Consider the following 14,036-nt stretch of genomic DNA (forward strand, 5'->3'; position numbering starts at 1 on the left):
CCTCTATCCTTGCCCCCTCAAAAAAAATCCACATAAGTCAATTCTGATACAACTTTAATATAAGGAAACTTTCGAAATTTGGCAATAAACTATTTTCTGTTATGACAACTGCGGCTACTTCTAAATATAGAAAAGAAAACATCTGGTAAAAGAAAGAAAGAAACATTACTTACCAAAGCCAATAATCTGCCATCCTCCTTCATGGCAAGATAGCGGTTGGCACATACTCCTTTAATGGACACTACTCCTCTCTCTTCTGCCTGAAGTTGTAGTTTAACTGTGAAAAAGAAACAAAAAACAGGGGGCCAGTGATTGCTGGGTCACTGCTACTATACACCCTGACAAGAGAGGGAGGATGTCGTCCTAGGTTTCTGAGATGTTGGGGACCCACCACCCACATTTTAAAGGGGAGAAAACTAAGCCCAGAGACAAGTGAAGGGACACAGCCAAGGTCACATAGGCACTGAATAGCAGACCAGAATGAAATCCCAGTCATTCTAACACCAAATCTGCTGCTCTTTTTCAAACACAATCCCCCCAGACACCAACTTTAATGGATGCCAAAGGGGTGACTTGGCCCACATTTATAGGCGGGACTTTAGCTATACAGTACCTTAAGTATTTCAGAAAATGTATTTTTTTTTTTAATCCTTACTTCTGCCTTAGTAACAGCTCTATGACAGAAGGCTAAAGACTGGGAAAAAGGAGTTCAGTGACTTGCCCAGGGTCACACAGCTTGGGAGGGAATCTGAGGCCAGTTCTGAGCCCAAGTTCTCCCAACTCCAGGCCTGGAACTTTCTGTGCTGTGCCACCTAGCTGCCCCTTGAAAATGTTCTTTTGATGACCAACGTCTTGAGGTGGTACGACCCTAGGAATGGTCCCAGAATGGAGTGAGGTTCCAGCTGAGTAGTAGATAGGGGACAAGATTTCAAAAAATGAAATAATGAGTTAGGGAGAGAGGGAAAAGAACAGAAATAAGAGGAACCACCATTTCTAGAGTCCTTGAAGACTTCTTTCTCATGGTCATTGTGCGTGATGGTCAACCAACTTGCATTTATTAAACCCGTACTATGTGTCAGGCACCATGACAAATACCAAAGTGTTTTTGTGTTACGAATAGAAATGTTTTGTTTTCTTTCCCTGCCCCCAAGAAGCATACATACCAGGAAGATAAAATACATCAATTAATGAATATATACCTGATATATACAAAATAAATATTTAGGAGTAGGGAGTGGGGGAGAGGCACTAACACCCAAGTAATGAAGAAACTTCTGAAGATGAACCTTGAAAGAAGCTAGAGATTCCAAGAGATGGGAGTGAAGGAGCCCATTCCCAAAATGAAGGGCAGTTGAGAAAAGCCATGGAGATGAAAATGGAATGCCATCTAGAGATAACAAATAGGCTCCGATGGTGGATCTTGGACCACCTAAAGTAGTGATCAAATCCACTCAACTTCCTCTTGTGGACAAAAGTGTGCACAGAGGTAATGTATCAAGCTACAGACCAGTGGTTCCCAAACTTTTCTGGCCTACCACCCCCTTTCCAGAAAAATATGACTTTAGCCCCTTGTCACATACTGTCACTGCCCCCTTACAGTTATTCACCGCCCCCAAATGCACCTGTGGCCATCACCGTCTCCCCAGATCACTGCAGCACCCACCAGGGGGCGGTGGCGCCCACTTTGGGAATCACTGCTATAGACCATTTCTGCTTCTTCCATTTTTGCTGACCTCACAGCTGTAAAACAGTCCTTTAAGGAATGAAGGGTGCTTAGTGCCCTATTTGACCTAACAGTCCAGTGTCTTCTGGAGCTGGGCACCAGGGATCAGGAATTGCAGGCAAGAAGGAAATCCCCAGTGCCTGCCGGCCTGTTTTCATCTTAGAAGTAGGGCAAGGGGAAACCAGAAATCTCACAAGAAGTGAGAAGTAAGCTTGGGATTAGGAGAGAAGAGAGTTTGGAGACACAACCAAAACACAAAGAGACAAGAGGAAGTCCCAGGGATCCAAGGCCTCTGCTGCTACTGTAGATTTGATAGATGGATGGGATAAGAGATATGGCAGCTAGTTGGCACTGGGAATCAGATGCCAGTCCGGGAGTCAGGAAGATCTGAGGTCCAATCCTGTCTCAGACACTTACTAGCTGTGTGACCCTGGGCAAGTCACTTAAATCTGTTTGCCTCAGTTTCCTCATCTATCAAATGAGCTAGAAAAAGAAATGGCAAACCACTCCAGCATCTTTGCCAAGAAAACCCAAAGGGGTCACATAGAATTGGACACAACTGAATCAGTGTGTGTGTGTGTGTGTGTGTGTGTGTGTGTGTGTGTGTGTGTGTGCAGCATGCAGCTGAGAAAGGAAGACTAGAGCCTCCCTCTCTCTCCTCTCCTTCCAGGGAGAGTATCTGTTATGTTTACATGCTAATTCAGTTTCTGTCTTACCTATTGTCTACAAATAAGTACAAAGAGAAAGCTGCTTTATCCAAGAAGACATCACTGGTCTGGATGTATTTTCTTTGCTTGAGGCACTTGAGGGGAAAAGGGAAGCTACAGTCGGCTACAGAGAGCTTGAAGGATGCTCTCCCACTCAGGGCTCGGCCAAACGCTGACCAGTGGGACCATTTTTATACAGTTCTCGAGTATAAATGATTGTCGGATTTTTAAATAAAGTTTTATTGAATGTAGAAACTATCAGTATAATTGGTTCCCTAAGCAATCCCATCTATTTGGCCTTCTGCATTAAAAAAACATTATTCTAAGAGGTCCGTCGGCTTTACTGGACTTCCAAAGGTGTTCATGACGTATACATGACGATTAGGTCTAAGGTTAGCCCACAGATGCCCTCTTGTGATATTAATTGTGCAAAAACATCACACCACCTCATGTTACATTGCATTTTTTTTAATCTATATTTTTCTTACGAACATAATGGTTCCAACAAGTAGCCAATAAAATAAGCATTCAAACCCTCAATAAAACCGTTCACATCCAGAATATTCACGTTTTATCAAAGACATTTAAACTCTAACACAAGTTACACGGTCAACTTACTAACATTTGCTGAGGCCCTTCTTGAATCCCTCGTCTGCTTGTGCATGTCTGTGTGTTTATTTACAGTCAATATTCTCAAAGCCAACTGTGACGTCACTTCAGGGCACAGAACAGCCCTGGACTCTCGAAGTGATGCCAGCAAGGTGTACTAGGTTCAACCAAGGAAGGTGGGGCTCTCAGAAATGGTCCTGGCACCAGACTGTCTACTTTCTGTGGCCCAGACGAGTCCAATAGGGAGGGGCTTACTGTGGCAATGAAATCTTTGCCTACAAGAACATAAGGAAATAAGAGGGAAGAAAATCGAAGGAGCAGGGAAAGGAGAAGAGTACAAAATGGCTTCCCTTAGTTCTGGGCTGCTCCTACTTCTGAAGCATTAGAAAGGAGGAAGAAAGGGTTAAGAATCATTCTTTTTTGGCTCCTCTATCAACAGCGATTTAAATGGGACTGGAGGAACTGAATCATACCATTCTTGACATTCCTGATAGATGGCGAAACCCAGAGAGAGAGAAAAGTTGGAGTTAAATGGAAAGGTTTTTCTTGGAGAAGCAGACATGTTAGTCAGTCAGAGGAGGAGAAGGAAGAGAAGAATTAGGAAAGCCTAGAAAAGAGATTATCCAGGAGAAGAGGAGGATTGACAATATCCAAGGCTACGGAGGTCAAGAAGGACGATAACTTCATCAGACATTTTGGGTCTTGCAGTTCTCATATGTGCCAACATTTGTTGTGGAGGCCAGAGAGGTAGAGAAATCTCAATAAAGAATTTGGTAGGAGGCAATTAGATGGCTCAATGAATTGAGAGCCAGGCCAAGAGATGGGAAGTCCTGGGTTCAAATCAAATCAGATACTTCCAGCTGTGTGACTCTGGACAAGTCACTTAACCCCCACTGCCTAGCCCTTACCACTCTTCTGCCTTGGAACTGATACACAGTACTGATGGAAGGTAAAAAAAAAGAATTTGGTAAAAAAAAAATCAACAAATATTCAATATTTAATGGCTCCATTGCAAAGGTGTAGAAGGAATGGCAAAAATATCACTGGGAATGAAGAAAAGGCTTGTAGACTGCAGAGAAGTTATCCCAACAAAATCCTTCTCCTGCTCTTCCTTCCTATTCCTCTTGACCTCTGGAAACCCATTTCTACCCTTAAATCTCTTCTTCTCTAATTCTTTCCATCTTCTTACCCATGGAAACATGGCTTCCCCCAAGAAGGCACCAGCCCTTTTCTCCATGTCTGCTAAAATGCTGTGCCTAGACTAGTGTACTCCTTGCTCCTCATGACCAGCACTTCCAGACCAACCCTTCTGCTATCTCTGGGACCTTTCTGGATGCACCTACCAGATAATTTCCTTCGTTGCTCATGGATTTCAGTCCATCTCTCAGAGCTTCCCCTCTCTCCCCAGCCCCTGTCCTCACACACTTAGAGTCTTCAATATGCACACAGTTGTCCCTGAAGGAGTGTATGGGATGTCCATTAGGCCTAGCACCTCTGGTGCGAGGGTCTACTAAGCTCTTTACAAGGCTGCCCCTCCACCTTTACTGTCTGCCTTTTACCCAGCTCTCACCTATGGCTCCAAGCTGTAGCAGCCACACCCTGGCAAAACTGTCTCAGCAGCCGGGATAAACCAGATTGAAGAGAGCCAACAGGCCTCAGACTCATCTTTGAGTTGGGAGGATGCCTATCACAAACATGTGAAGACTTCCTCCAGTGGAACGGTGGACAAGAACCATCTGTTCCAACATCCATGAAGAGCTCTGACATATGAGCTGAGGATGCATCCACTGAATATCAGGCCACCCCCAGCCTTTTGTCCTGCCACTGGACTTGGATATCTCTGGAAGAATGTGAGGCTGAGGAATTTGGGCAATTCTGCCTCCCTGAATTCCAACTCACTAATGTCACTGGTCCTGTCTGAAGCAAAGGACAAATAGCAGTGTTGTTCTCACAAACCTACTGGCATCATTCAACTCCCATGACCCATTTCCATCATTCTATCACATTCATCCACAAGGATGCCCATTGAATTGTGAGCTCCTCGATCGAATGTAATGGACTTCTGTACTAGCAGCAATGCAGTGATCCAGGACAATTCTGAGGGACTTACAAGAAAGAACACTATCCACATCCAGAGAAAGAACTGTGGGAGCAGAAACACAGAAGAAAAGCATGTGATCAATCATGTGGTTTAGTGGGGATATGATTGGGGATATTGACTCTAAACAATCACCCTAGTGCAAATATCAATAATATGGAAATAGGTCTTGATCAATGACACATGTAAAACCCAGTGAAATTGCATGTTGGCTTTGGGAGGGGGCGGAAGGAGGGGACGGAAAGAACATGAATCATGGAACCATGGAAAAATATTCTAAATTAATTAAATAAATAAAAATGTCAAATTAAAAAAAAAAGAATTGTGAGCTCCATGAGAGCAGGAACATTGCCTCCTTTTCGATCTCCAGGACTTAGCAAAGCATCTGGCACAGAGGAGGTGCTTAATTCATGTTAATTGATTGATTAATCTCACCATCACCTGTTAAAGCAAAAATCTTTATCAACAAGGTCTAACTCAAGAAGATCGGGTCAAACAATCCTACCTACATTAACATAGTCAGTACCACACCAATCAAACTACCAAGAACTTTTTTGTAGAACTAGAAAAAAGAATAACAAAGTTCATCTGGAATAACAAAAGATCAAGAATATCAAGGGAAATAATGAAAAAAAAATGTGAAGGAAGGGGGCCTAGCAGTACCAGATAGTAACCTATACTATAAAGCAGCAGTCATCAAAACAATATGGTACTGGCTAAGAGACAGAAGGGAGGATCAGTGGACTAGACTTGGGGTAAGTGACCTCAGCAAGCCAGTCTATGATAAACCCAAGGATGTGGGGATAAGAATTCACTATTGACTGGGCCAAAGTTCCTCTTAATGACAATCTCCTAAATTTGAATCTCTCTCAGTCTGCTTCATTCACCCTAAGCCTTTTCCTTCATCTTCCCTTTGACTCCATTCCTCCCTGGTCTGGCCACACTTTGCTCCCCTGACCTCAATTCTATATTATTCTCTATCTTTGAAGGGATGGTGAATAGACTGCTGAACCTGGAGTCAGGAAGACTCATCTGAGTTCAAATTTGGCTTCGGACACATACTAGTTGTGTTACTGTGGGCAAGTCACTTAACCCTGTTGGCCTCAGCAGCCTCCTCTGTCAAATGAGCTGAAGAAGGAAATGGCAAGCCATGCCAGTACCTTGGCCAAGAGTCCCATTCCAAATGGAATGATGAAGATTTGGACATGACTGAAAACAACTGAACACAAGTCAAAATCCTTGAACGCCTTGCACCCTTGTCCTACCTCAGCTCATCCATCTTACTAAATTCCAACCCTGGATTACCTACACTCTACTCGGGCCCTGGAGGAAGCCCAAGGAAGAGCTCAGCTCTTACCTCAATTCCTGCCCCTGCCCCCACCAACAATACCCGCCTATCCAGATACTATACAAATAACCTGCTACTTGATCACTCCGATTTCAAATAAGATGAATTGGACCCCAACCACAGAGAGGCCAGGGGCTCCCTAGAGAGAGGCAGAAATGGAAATGAAGGCAGAGAGCCTCCTAACTGCCTAAGTGTTAGGCTTTTTCCTAACTGGGGCTCGAAGCCATTTTAAACTCATAACTTCATCTAATCATCCACCCCCAGAAAGGTTGGCGAGTGGGCGGCTCTGCTGAGGCCGAGGCTGGGCATGTCTCTGAGAAGAGACTGTTTCGGGTGGTGCTAGTCTGCAGGGAAGAAGGAGAGGGAGAGAGACGATTTCCCAATGACTCTGCAATCACATCATCGAGGTACTTAAAATGAATTCCTACAACACAAGGAACACCCACAAGAGGGAAAGAGAAAGAGTTCTAGAGAAGCACAAGGGATTTGGGGACGACGGCAAATAGGCTTTGCTTACCTTCATAAACACGAAGAATCAAAAGCTGGCTCTCTCTTTCTCTCCCTCCCCTTTTCTCGTTCCCTCTCTTCCCCATTTCTGTGTCACATCTCTTTATCTCTCTCTTCCCTCCTTCCTTCTTTGTGTCTCTCTGTCTCATCTTTTTTTCTCTCTCTCTTCCTTTCTCTCCCTCCTTCCCTTCTTCCCTCTCTTCTTCTCCCTTCCTCTTGGCCTGCCTCTCCCTTTCTCTCTCTCCTCTATGTCTCTCCTCTCTTCTCTCTTCCTCCTCCCCCAGCCCACATACATGATAAGGTTATTTAATATCAGCCCCCGGTAAATGTCTGTTTTATTCCATTTCCTTCTCCGTAGATAAGGTTGGATCAGACGGCCTCCAGGGTCCCTTCTGGTTCTAAGGCTATGGTTCAACTTGGTCTTTTAAAATAATTCTTAACAGAGGGGCAGCTGGGTAGCTCAGTGGATTGAGAGTCAGGCCTGGAGACGGGAGGTCCTAGGTTCAAATCTGGCCTCAGACACTTCCCAGGTGTGTGACCCTGGGCAAGTCACTTGACCCCCATGGCCCACCCTTACCACTCTTCCACCTATGAGACAATACACTGAAGTTAAGGGTTAAAAATAATAATAATAATAATTCTTAACAGGCAAGACCCCTGCCCCCATTACTCAGCATGGAAGAAAATGGATGGCAGCTAACTGGCACAGCATGTGGAGAGCCATACTTGGAAGCAGGAAGACCTGAGTTCAAATCCTACTTTGGAATCTTCCTGGCTACGCAGCTTTGGGAAAGTGCCTCGATGCCTTCAAGCCTGTTTTCTCATCTATAGAATGGGGATAAGAATAGCAGCTGTGTCAGAGGGCTGTCAGAGGCAGGATCGTTTGAGGTAAGTAAAGCGTGCTGCATCCATCCTGGCTACTGCTCTAAATACAGCTCCCAAAGGAGGAATCCCGAGTTCCAAAGGATCCTCCCCTGGAAGGCAGAGGAATGATGCAAAGCACACACTCTCCGCAATCTTCAGGAAATGAAGCCGGTGGAAGGAAGCGGCGGGCTAGCAAGAAGGAGGCGGCAGACGAGGGACGGAGTTCCTCTCGGGTCTCCCCTTCCGGTGCGCGCGGTTTGCCAGCAGTAAACCATCCATCCGTGAGGGCTACAGGCCTCGGGCAGCGGGACGGGAAACGCAGCGCGGCCTCCCCAGGCCACGGACGGTCTGTTTTCACGCCGCAGATGAGCTCTTGGCGCTTCCCAGAAAGGCCGCCCGAAGCAGGGCCAGGGCGCGTCACTTCAGTGTATCGGCGCGCGGTGGCAGGGCTTACCGGACTGCTCGTTTCTTCAAAGGAGCCCATGTGCGTGGAGCATTGTGGGGATGGTGGGGGAGATTGAGAGCCCCCATAGGATACAGGCCCTGCTTCTACCAGGTAATAAGGTGCCTCAGGAGATAGAAGGCTGAGCCTGGAGTCGGGAAGATCCGAGTTCAAATCCAACCTCAGACACTTGCTAGTTGTGTGAGGCCAGGCAACTCACTCAATCTCTCTCAACCTTGGTTTTCTCAACGTAAAACGGGGATAACAACAACACCTACCTCCCGGGATTATTGTAAGGATCAAATAAGGTCGTATTTATTTTTTTAGTTTTTATTTTGAATATTTTCCCCTAGTTACATATTTCATGTTTTTTCCCTCTCCCCCAACCCCCCCATACCCCCCTTAGCCGACGTGCCATTGCACTGGGTGAGGTCATGTTTATAAAGGGCTTAGCACACAGTAGATACTTGAGTGTCTATCTTAGCCTTCCTAGTTAACAAATTGCTTTATTTCCTGAAAAATGGCAGAAAGAGCCTACTTTCCACCATTCCTCTGTTTCCTAGGGGCATGATTCGATTAGAAATGAATAAGATGGGGGCAGCTGGGTAGCTCAGTGAATTGAGAGCCAGGCCTAGAGACAGGAGGTCCTGGGTTCAAATCCGGCCTCAGACACTTCCCAGCTGTGTGACCCTGGGCAAGTCACTTGACCCCCATTGCCCACCCTGACCACTCTTCCACCTACGAGACAATACACAGAAGTTAAGGGTTAAAAAAAAAAAAAAAAAAGAAAGGAATAAGATCTTTTCACCCTCTAGCACTTTCAGATTGGCAAAGAGCTTTCCTTAGCTTAGAGATTACAGTTTAGCACAGGAAAAGTCAAGTCAAGGGAACATAACAGGAAACCTTTTGTGCTGAGTGTGGGTTATTGTATGGCTCCGAGCCCTCAGAGGAATCAAAAATGATGAATGGTGCGAGGGAAGAAGCTGCCTTACAGAGAAACACCAAGGGCCGGTGACGAGGATTTCACAAAGACTGGCAAAACTACTGGCTTGGTCTCCGGCTCGTTTTACAGATGATGAAACTGAGAGAAACAGGATTAAGTGACTTGTCCAGGGTCACAGAGCTAGTGTCTGAGGCTGGATTTGAACTCAGGAAGATTCTGAATCTACTTGACTCCAGGCCTGGCACTCTCTCCATTGCACCAACTAGCTGCCCAGGTTCTACTGGCTCCCTCTTTCATTCAAGACACACGAGCCATGACTGAGTGTCCTCAACCAATGCATACACATGTGTGTGTGCGCACACATGCACACACACACACACACACACACACACACACACACACACTTCTTGTATTGTTACTGGATTGTCTACAGTGGCTTTCCTTCCTTCCAAATTAATGAATTAGGTTGCTGGCACTGACTTGAACACTCTGATTGACTGATTCAGTAGAGACAGCCTCTCTGGACAAAGGCATCAGAGTGTATCTACAGCATCTTGTTAGTTAACTGAAGTTGGGAGGGAGGAGTGAGTGCAGGATGTTCATGAGGACACTTCCCTGGTTTATGCATTATTAACGAAGTTAAAAAAAAAACACCCCAAGGACAAGTTCCTTTTTCTTCCCATACTTCTTTGTGTTTAGAGAAAAAAAATCCATCACCAGATGCCAAGCTGGCCATCAAACTCTCTAAATGTCCCAAGGCCAGCAAAAATACAAAAATGAATCTGCACTTCTTAAATGACAGCCGCCACGTTCTAGATTGGGCTACAACTTTAAATAGCATAAACCTGAAGGGAAAAGTTGCTAAACCTAAGACAGGTAAAGGATGGTGCTAAGGGTTGGAGGGGATCAAGAAAGACCTCATTCAGAAGACGGTGCCAGAGCTGGGTCTAACCAGAAGCAAGGGCTTCTCTGAAGCACAGATAAGGAAGGCGCACCAAGGTAAGGCTGTGGAAGATGGAGCGTTGCATGTAGGAAACATAAAGAAGGCCATGTTGGTGAGATTCCAGACAGAAAGGGGTAGTGATGTCTCGTGAAGCTGGCAACATAGTTTAGGGGCAGCATAAGAGAAGACGCACCAGTACTGAAAAAGATGACCATGGATGTGGCCTCATGTGGTACCTAGAACCAAGCAAGTACCTCTCTAGCGTCCAGTCCAGTGCCTGACACATAGCAGGTGCTGAGCAGAGAAAAACCTGGTGGATTGAATTGAATTCTCTAAATGTAACATTCTGAGTAGAAGCAGAAGCTGTGATTTTCAAATTTCATGTAGGGATGCCTCCTCTTTTTATGAAACCATTGTTCTCCCCCTCATGTCACCCATCAAACAATCAATGGAAATAATTTACTTACTGCCTATTTTATTGAAGTGAAATTAACTTATCCCAATTTTATAAAAATAAAAACAAAAACATAAATTTCATCCTTATTCTAGCCTTCAGTTGGCTCTGAATGTTTTTCGGCAATTCTATCATCATCATCATCATCATCATCATCTCCATTATTGTAATTTTCTAGGGGGTAAAATAAAAGTTGAACTCTACCTAAATTTGTTACCTTGAGTGCTTGTACAGGAGCTGAGGCCACTTTTACAGAAAGACAGACATGCCTGTAGAAATATACATCTAAACATACACTAGTTATAGTCAAAGATTTCTAAGACTAAACTTTAGGTGGATCAAGAAGGAACCTAAAGCGATATTGATATTTTAGGACGGCCCCAATTCAAATTCCTTAAGCCCAAATACTGAGGATCCCAAGGCCAGAGATTACCCATGTATGTTGTGTTTATTTGTGTATATATTGCTTTCCCTCGAGGGCCTGATGCTGTTGGGTGCTTAAGAGGTGCGCGTGGAATGTTGAATGCTTGTTGAATTGCCTTGAATTTAATGGGGAGGGGAGAGTTTGAAGGCAGAAAGAACCATAATGGAATAATGATAGTAGCCCAGGTAAGAAATGATCGCTAGAGTGGGTCCAGTAGAAATGGGAAGGTGGAGATGAAACCAAAAGATATTATAAAGGGAGAATCAACAAGACTTGAGAATCATTTGCATTGACTTACTAACACAATGTCACTTTCTTCAATCTGTTCCATTCTTTGCCTCAGTTTTCCTATTTGTAAAATAGAAGTGTTATCCTTCTCCTCAGAATGGAGACTGGTGTTTGCATTTCACAAGACTGGCTAAAATAAATGCATAACATTGTTACCACAGTCCCCACGGTGTGCCAAAGATCTTTCTTGCCTCCAAACCAAACCATCCCAAAGTGAACAATTTTAAATAATTATTTTTAATGAATGACTGCTGCCTTTGCCAACACTGGCAGCCACAAGGAGCTTTAGTCCATAAAAACAAGCAGTTACCACACTTCCTGTTCCTCTAGAGCCTGTCTCCCACTGGATTTATGACTTAACAAACTTAAAAAGTATTTACTCTGGCTGGCCGACAGGTATGAGCGTACCCTGTGGCAGATTCAGCCAACCCAGTCCAGCAGATAGGCTACTCTAATGCCAAAGCTATTCTACTCGAGAATGACGGAAAAGAGAGAAAGACGGCACACGGAAGAGTGGGGACTCTCTTTGCCCATCTGGCACTTTTGACATTTCAGAAGCTCAAGGGTGTAATACAAGAAGCCAAGTGTTCCCCATGTCTCAGCTGCTACCCAGCAGGCACAGTAGCAGCTCCACACAGAAGCATCCTAGGGAGGAGAAAAAGGGAGAGAGCAGGGCTCCAAGAACTCTTCTGCTGACAGCTCCAGCAGATTGGGTGGAGATGAGAAGACCTCACAAAGGTTCCCCATCTCTCACTGGTTGCAGGATGGAACGGACTCGCTGCCTGGCCTCTAGGGAATTTCCCTGGCTTCCTACCCAGAGGTAGACCAAGTGAAACCATGATGTCCTGCCAACCTCGGGCTGTGGTGCTCTGTGGTTATGCATGCCTAGTGAAGTTTTAGCTGCTTGGGTCTCCTGAAAGTCTCCCCACCAGTGTCTCCTGGGCACAGCAGCTCCCAAGTCCACCTCAGACTTATCGAGTGTAGTCAGGCTTCGATAATTTCCAAATAGACTCCTCTCCACAAAACCAACAAACGCTGGAAGGGAAGAAGGGCATGTGAAATAAAAAGAACATGCTAGCTACTCATTGCTTGTGTGATACAGGGCGATTTATTTGGTGTCTCTAGTTTCTGTTTCAGAATCCACAAAATGAGGAGGATTAACAATCTCTCAGTTTCCTCCAGGACTGATCCTATGATTTTCCAGGGACTTGTTTTCTCCATCTTTAAAATGAAGGAGTTGGCCTAGAATCTAGGCCCTGGATGACCTCGAAGCTCCCTTCCAGCTCCATTAACATTCAAGGAAAGTTAATCTGGTTTCTTAAATTGGGAACTCAGTATTAATTATCATTCAGTCTGGCAACAGCCATTCACTTATTACACTCTTACTATGTATCGAGCATTGTGCTAAGCACTGGGAATACAAATAGAAGAAAAATAATGCCTATTCCCAAGGAGCTTTCATTCTAATTGGGGAAAAGAACACATAAAGAAAAGAACCCATAGTGGAATGGAGATGTCCAGTGAAGGGATATGATCGAAGAAGTTCCATGTACAATCAGAAGAGGAATGAGACAGGATTGGCCTGGGAACCCCTCTTAAAAGGAGATTCTGGGAAGAGTCCTTGAATCACAGGAAGAGACCCAAAGGGGTTGAGGGTACTAGCAATTGTTTGCATCTTATCTCACCCTTAAAATTCTACCTGCCTATTTGGAACTATGCCCAAAGAGCTCTAAAAGACTGCCTGCCCTTTGATCCAGCTATAGCACTGCTGGGTTTGAACCCCCAAAGAGATCATAGATAAAAAAAAAAAAAAGACTTGTACAAAAATATCTATAGCCGTGTTTTTTGTGCTGGCAAAAATCTGGAAAGCAAGGGTATGCCCTTCAATTGGGGAATGGCTGAACAAATTGTGGTATATGCTGATGATGGAATACTATTGTGCTCAAAGGAATACTAAACTGGAGGAATTCCATGTGAACTGGAAAGACCTCCAGGAATTGATGCATAGTGAAAGGAGCAGAACCAAGAGAACTGTGGTAAAATCAAATGTAATGGACTTCTCTATTGGCAGCAATGCAATGACCCAGGACAATTCTGAGGGATTTATGGAAAAGAACACTACCAATATTCAGAGGAAGAACTACAGTAATGGAAACACAGAAGAAAAACAACTGCTTGAACACTTGGGTTGATGTGGACATGATTGGGGATGTAGACCCGAAAGGAACACACCAATGTAACTATCAATAATATGTAAATAAGTCTTGATTGATGACACATGTTAAAACCAGTGGAAATGTGCATTGGATATGGGGGGAGGGGTGAAGAGGGGGTGAAGGGGAAAGTAAAAACATGAATCATGTAACCATGGAAAATTTAATTTAAAAAAAATTCTACCTGACTGCTGAACTTCACTTAAACCCCTGAGACCAGCTCTCTTCTCCCTATTCCATACTTCCTCTCTAGAAATTCTTTAAGCCCTATTCTGATGAAGAGTGGTTCTGGCCAAGTTGTTTGACGTCTCAGTGACCCAAGCAACTCTCCAAGGTTGAAAGCACAGAAAAGGTGAGGAAATTTCCTCATCTGGAATTTCTTAAAGCACATAGGTAGGATTCAAAAACCCAAGTCATTCTCATCAGTCACAACCCAATAATAACTTCCATTTTTCTAGCCCTTTAAGATTTGT

The 14,036-nt window shown here is 44.5% G+C and overlaps 1 protein-coding gene across 1 annotated transcript in view; it reads right to left on the minus strand.

The window, feature by feature from the left end:
• Positions 1–14,036, minus strand: part of FGF2 (fibroblast growth factor 2) — a 58,604-nt gene that overhangs the window by 11,503 nt on the left and 33,065 nt on the right. The window contains 1 exon segment of the mRNA XM_044680690.1: positions 174–277. Coding sequence (XP_044536625.1) covers positions 174–277 — 104 coding nt within the window.

This window comes from Gracilinanus agilis, chromosome 6 (assembly GCF_016433145.1).
Source record: "Gracilinanus agilis isolate LMUSP501 chromosome 6, AgileGrace, whole genome shotgun sequence".
NCBI classification, from domain to species: Eukaryota; Metazoa; Chordata; class Mammalia; order Didelphimorphia; family Didelphidae; genus Gracilinanus; species Gracilinanus agilis.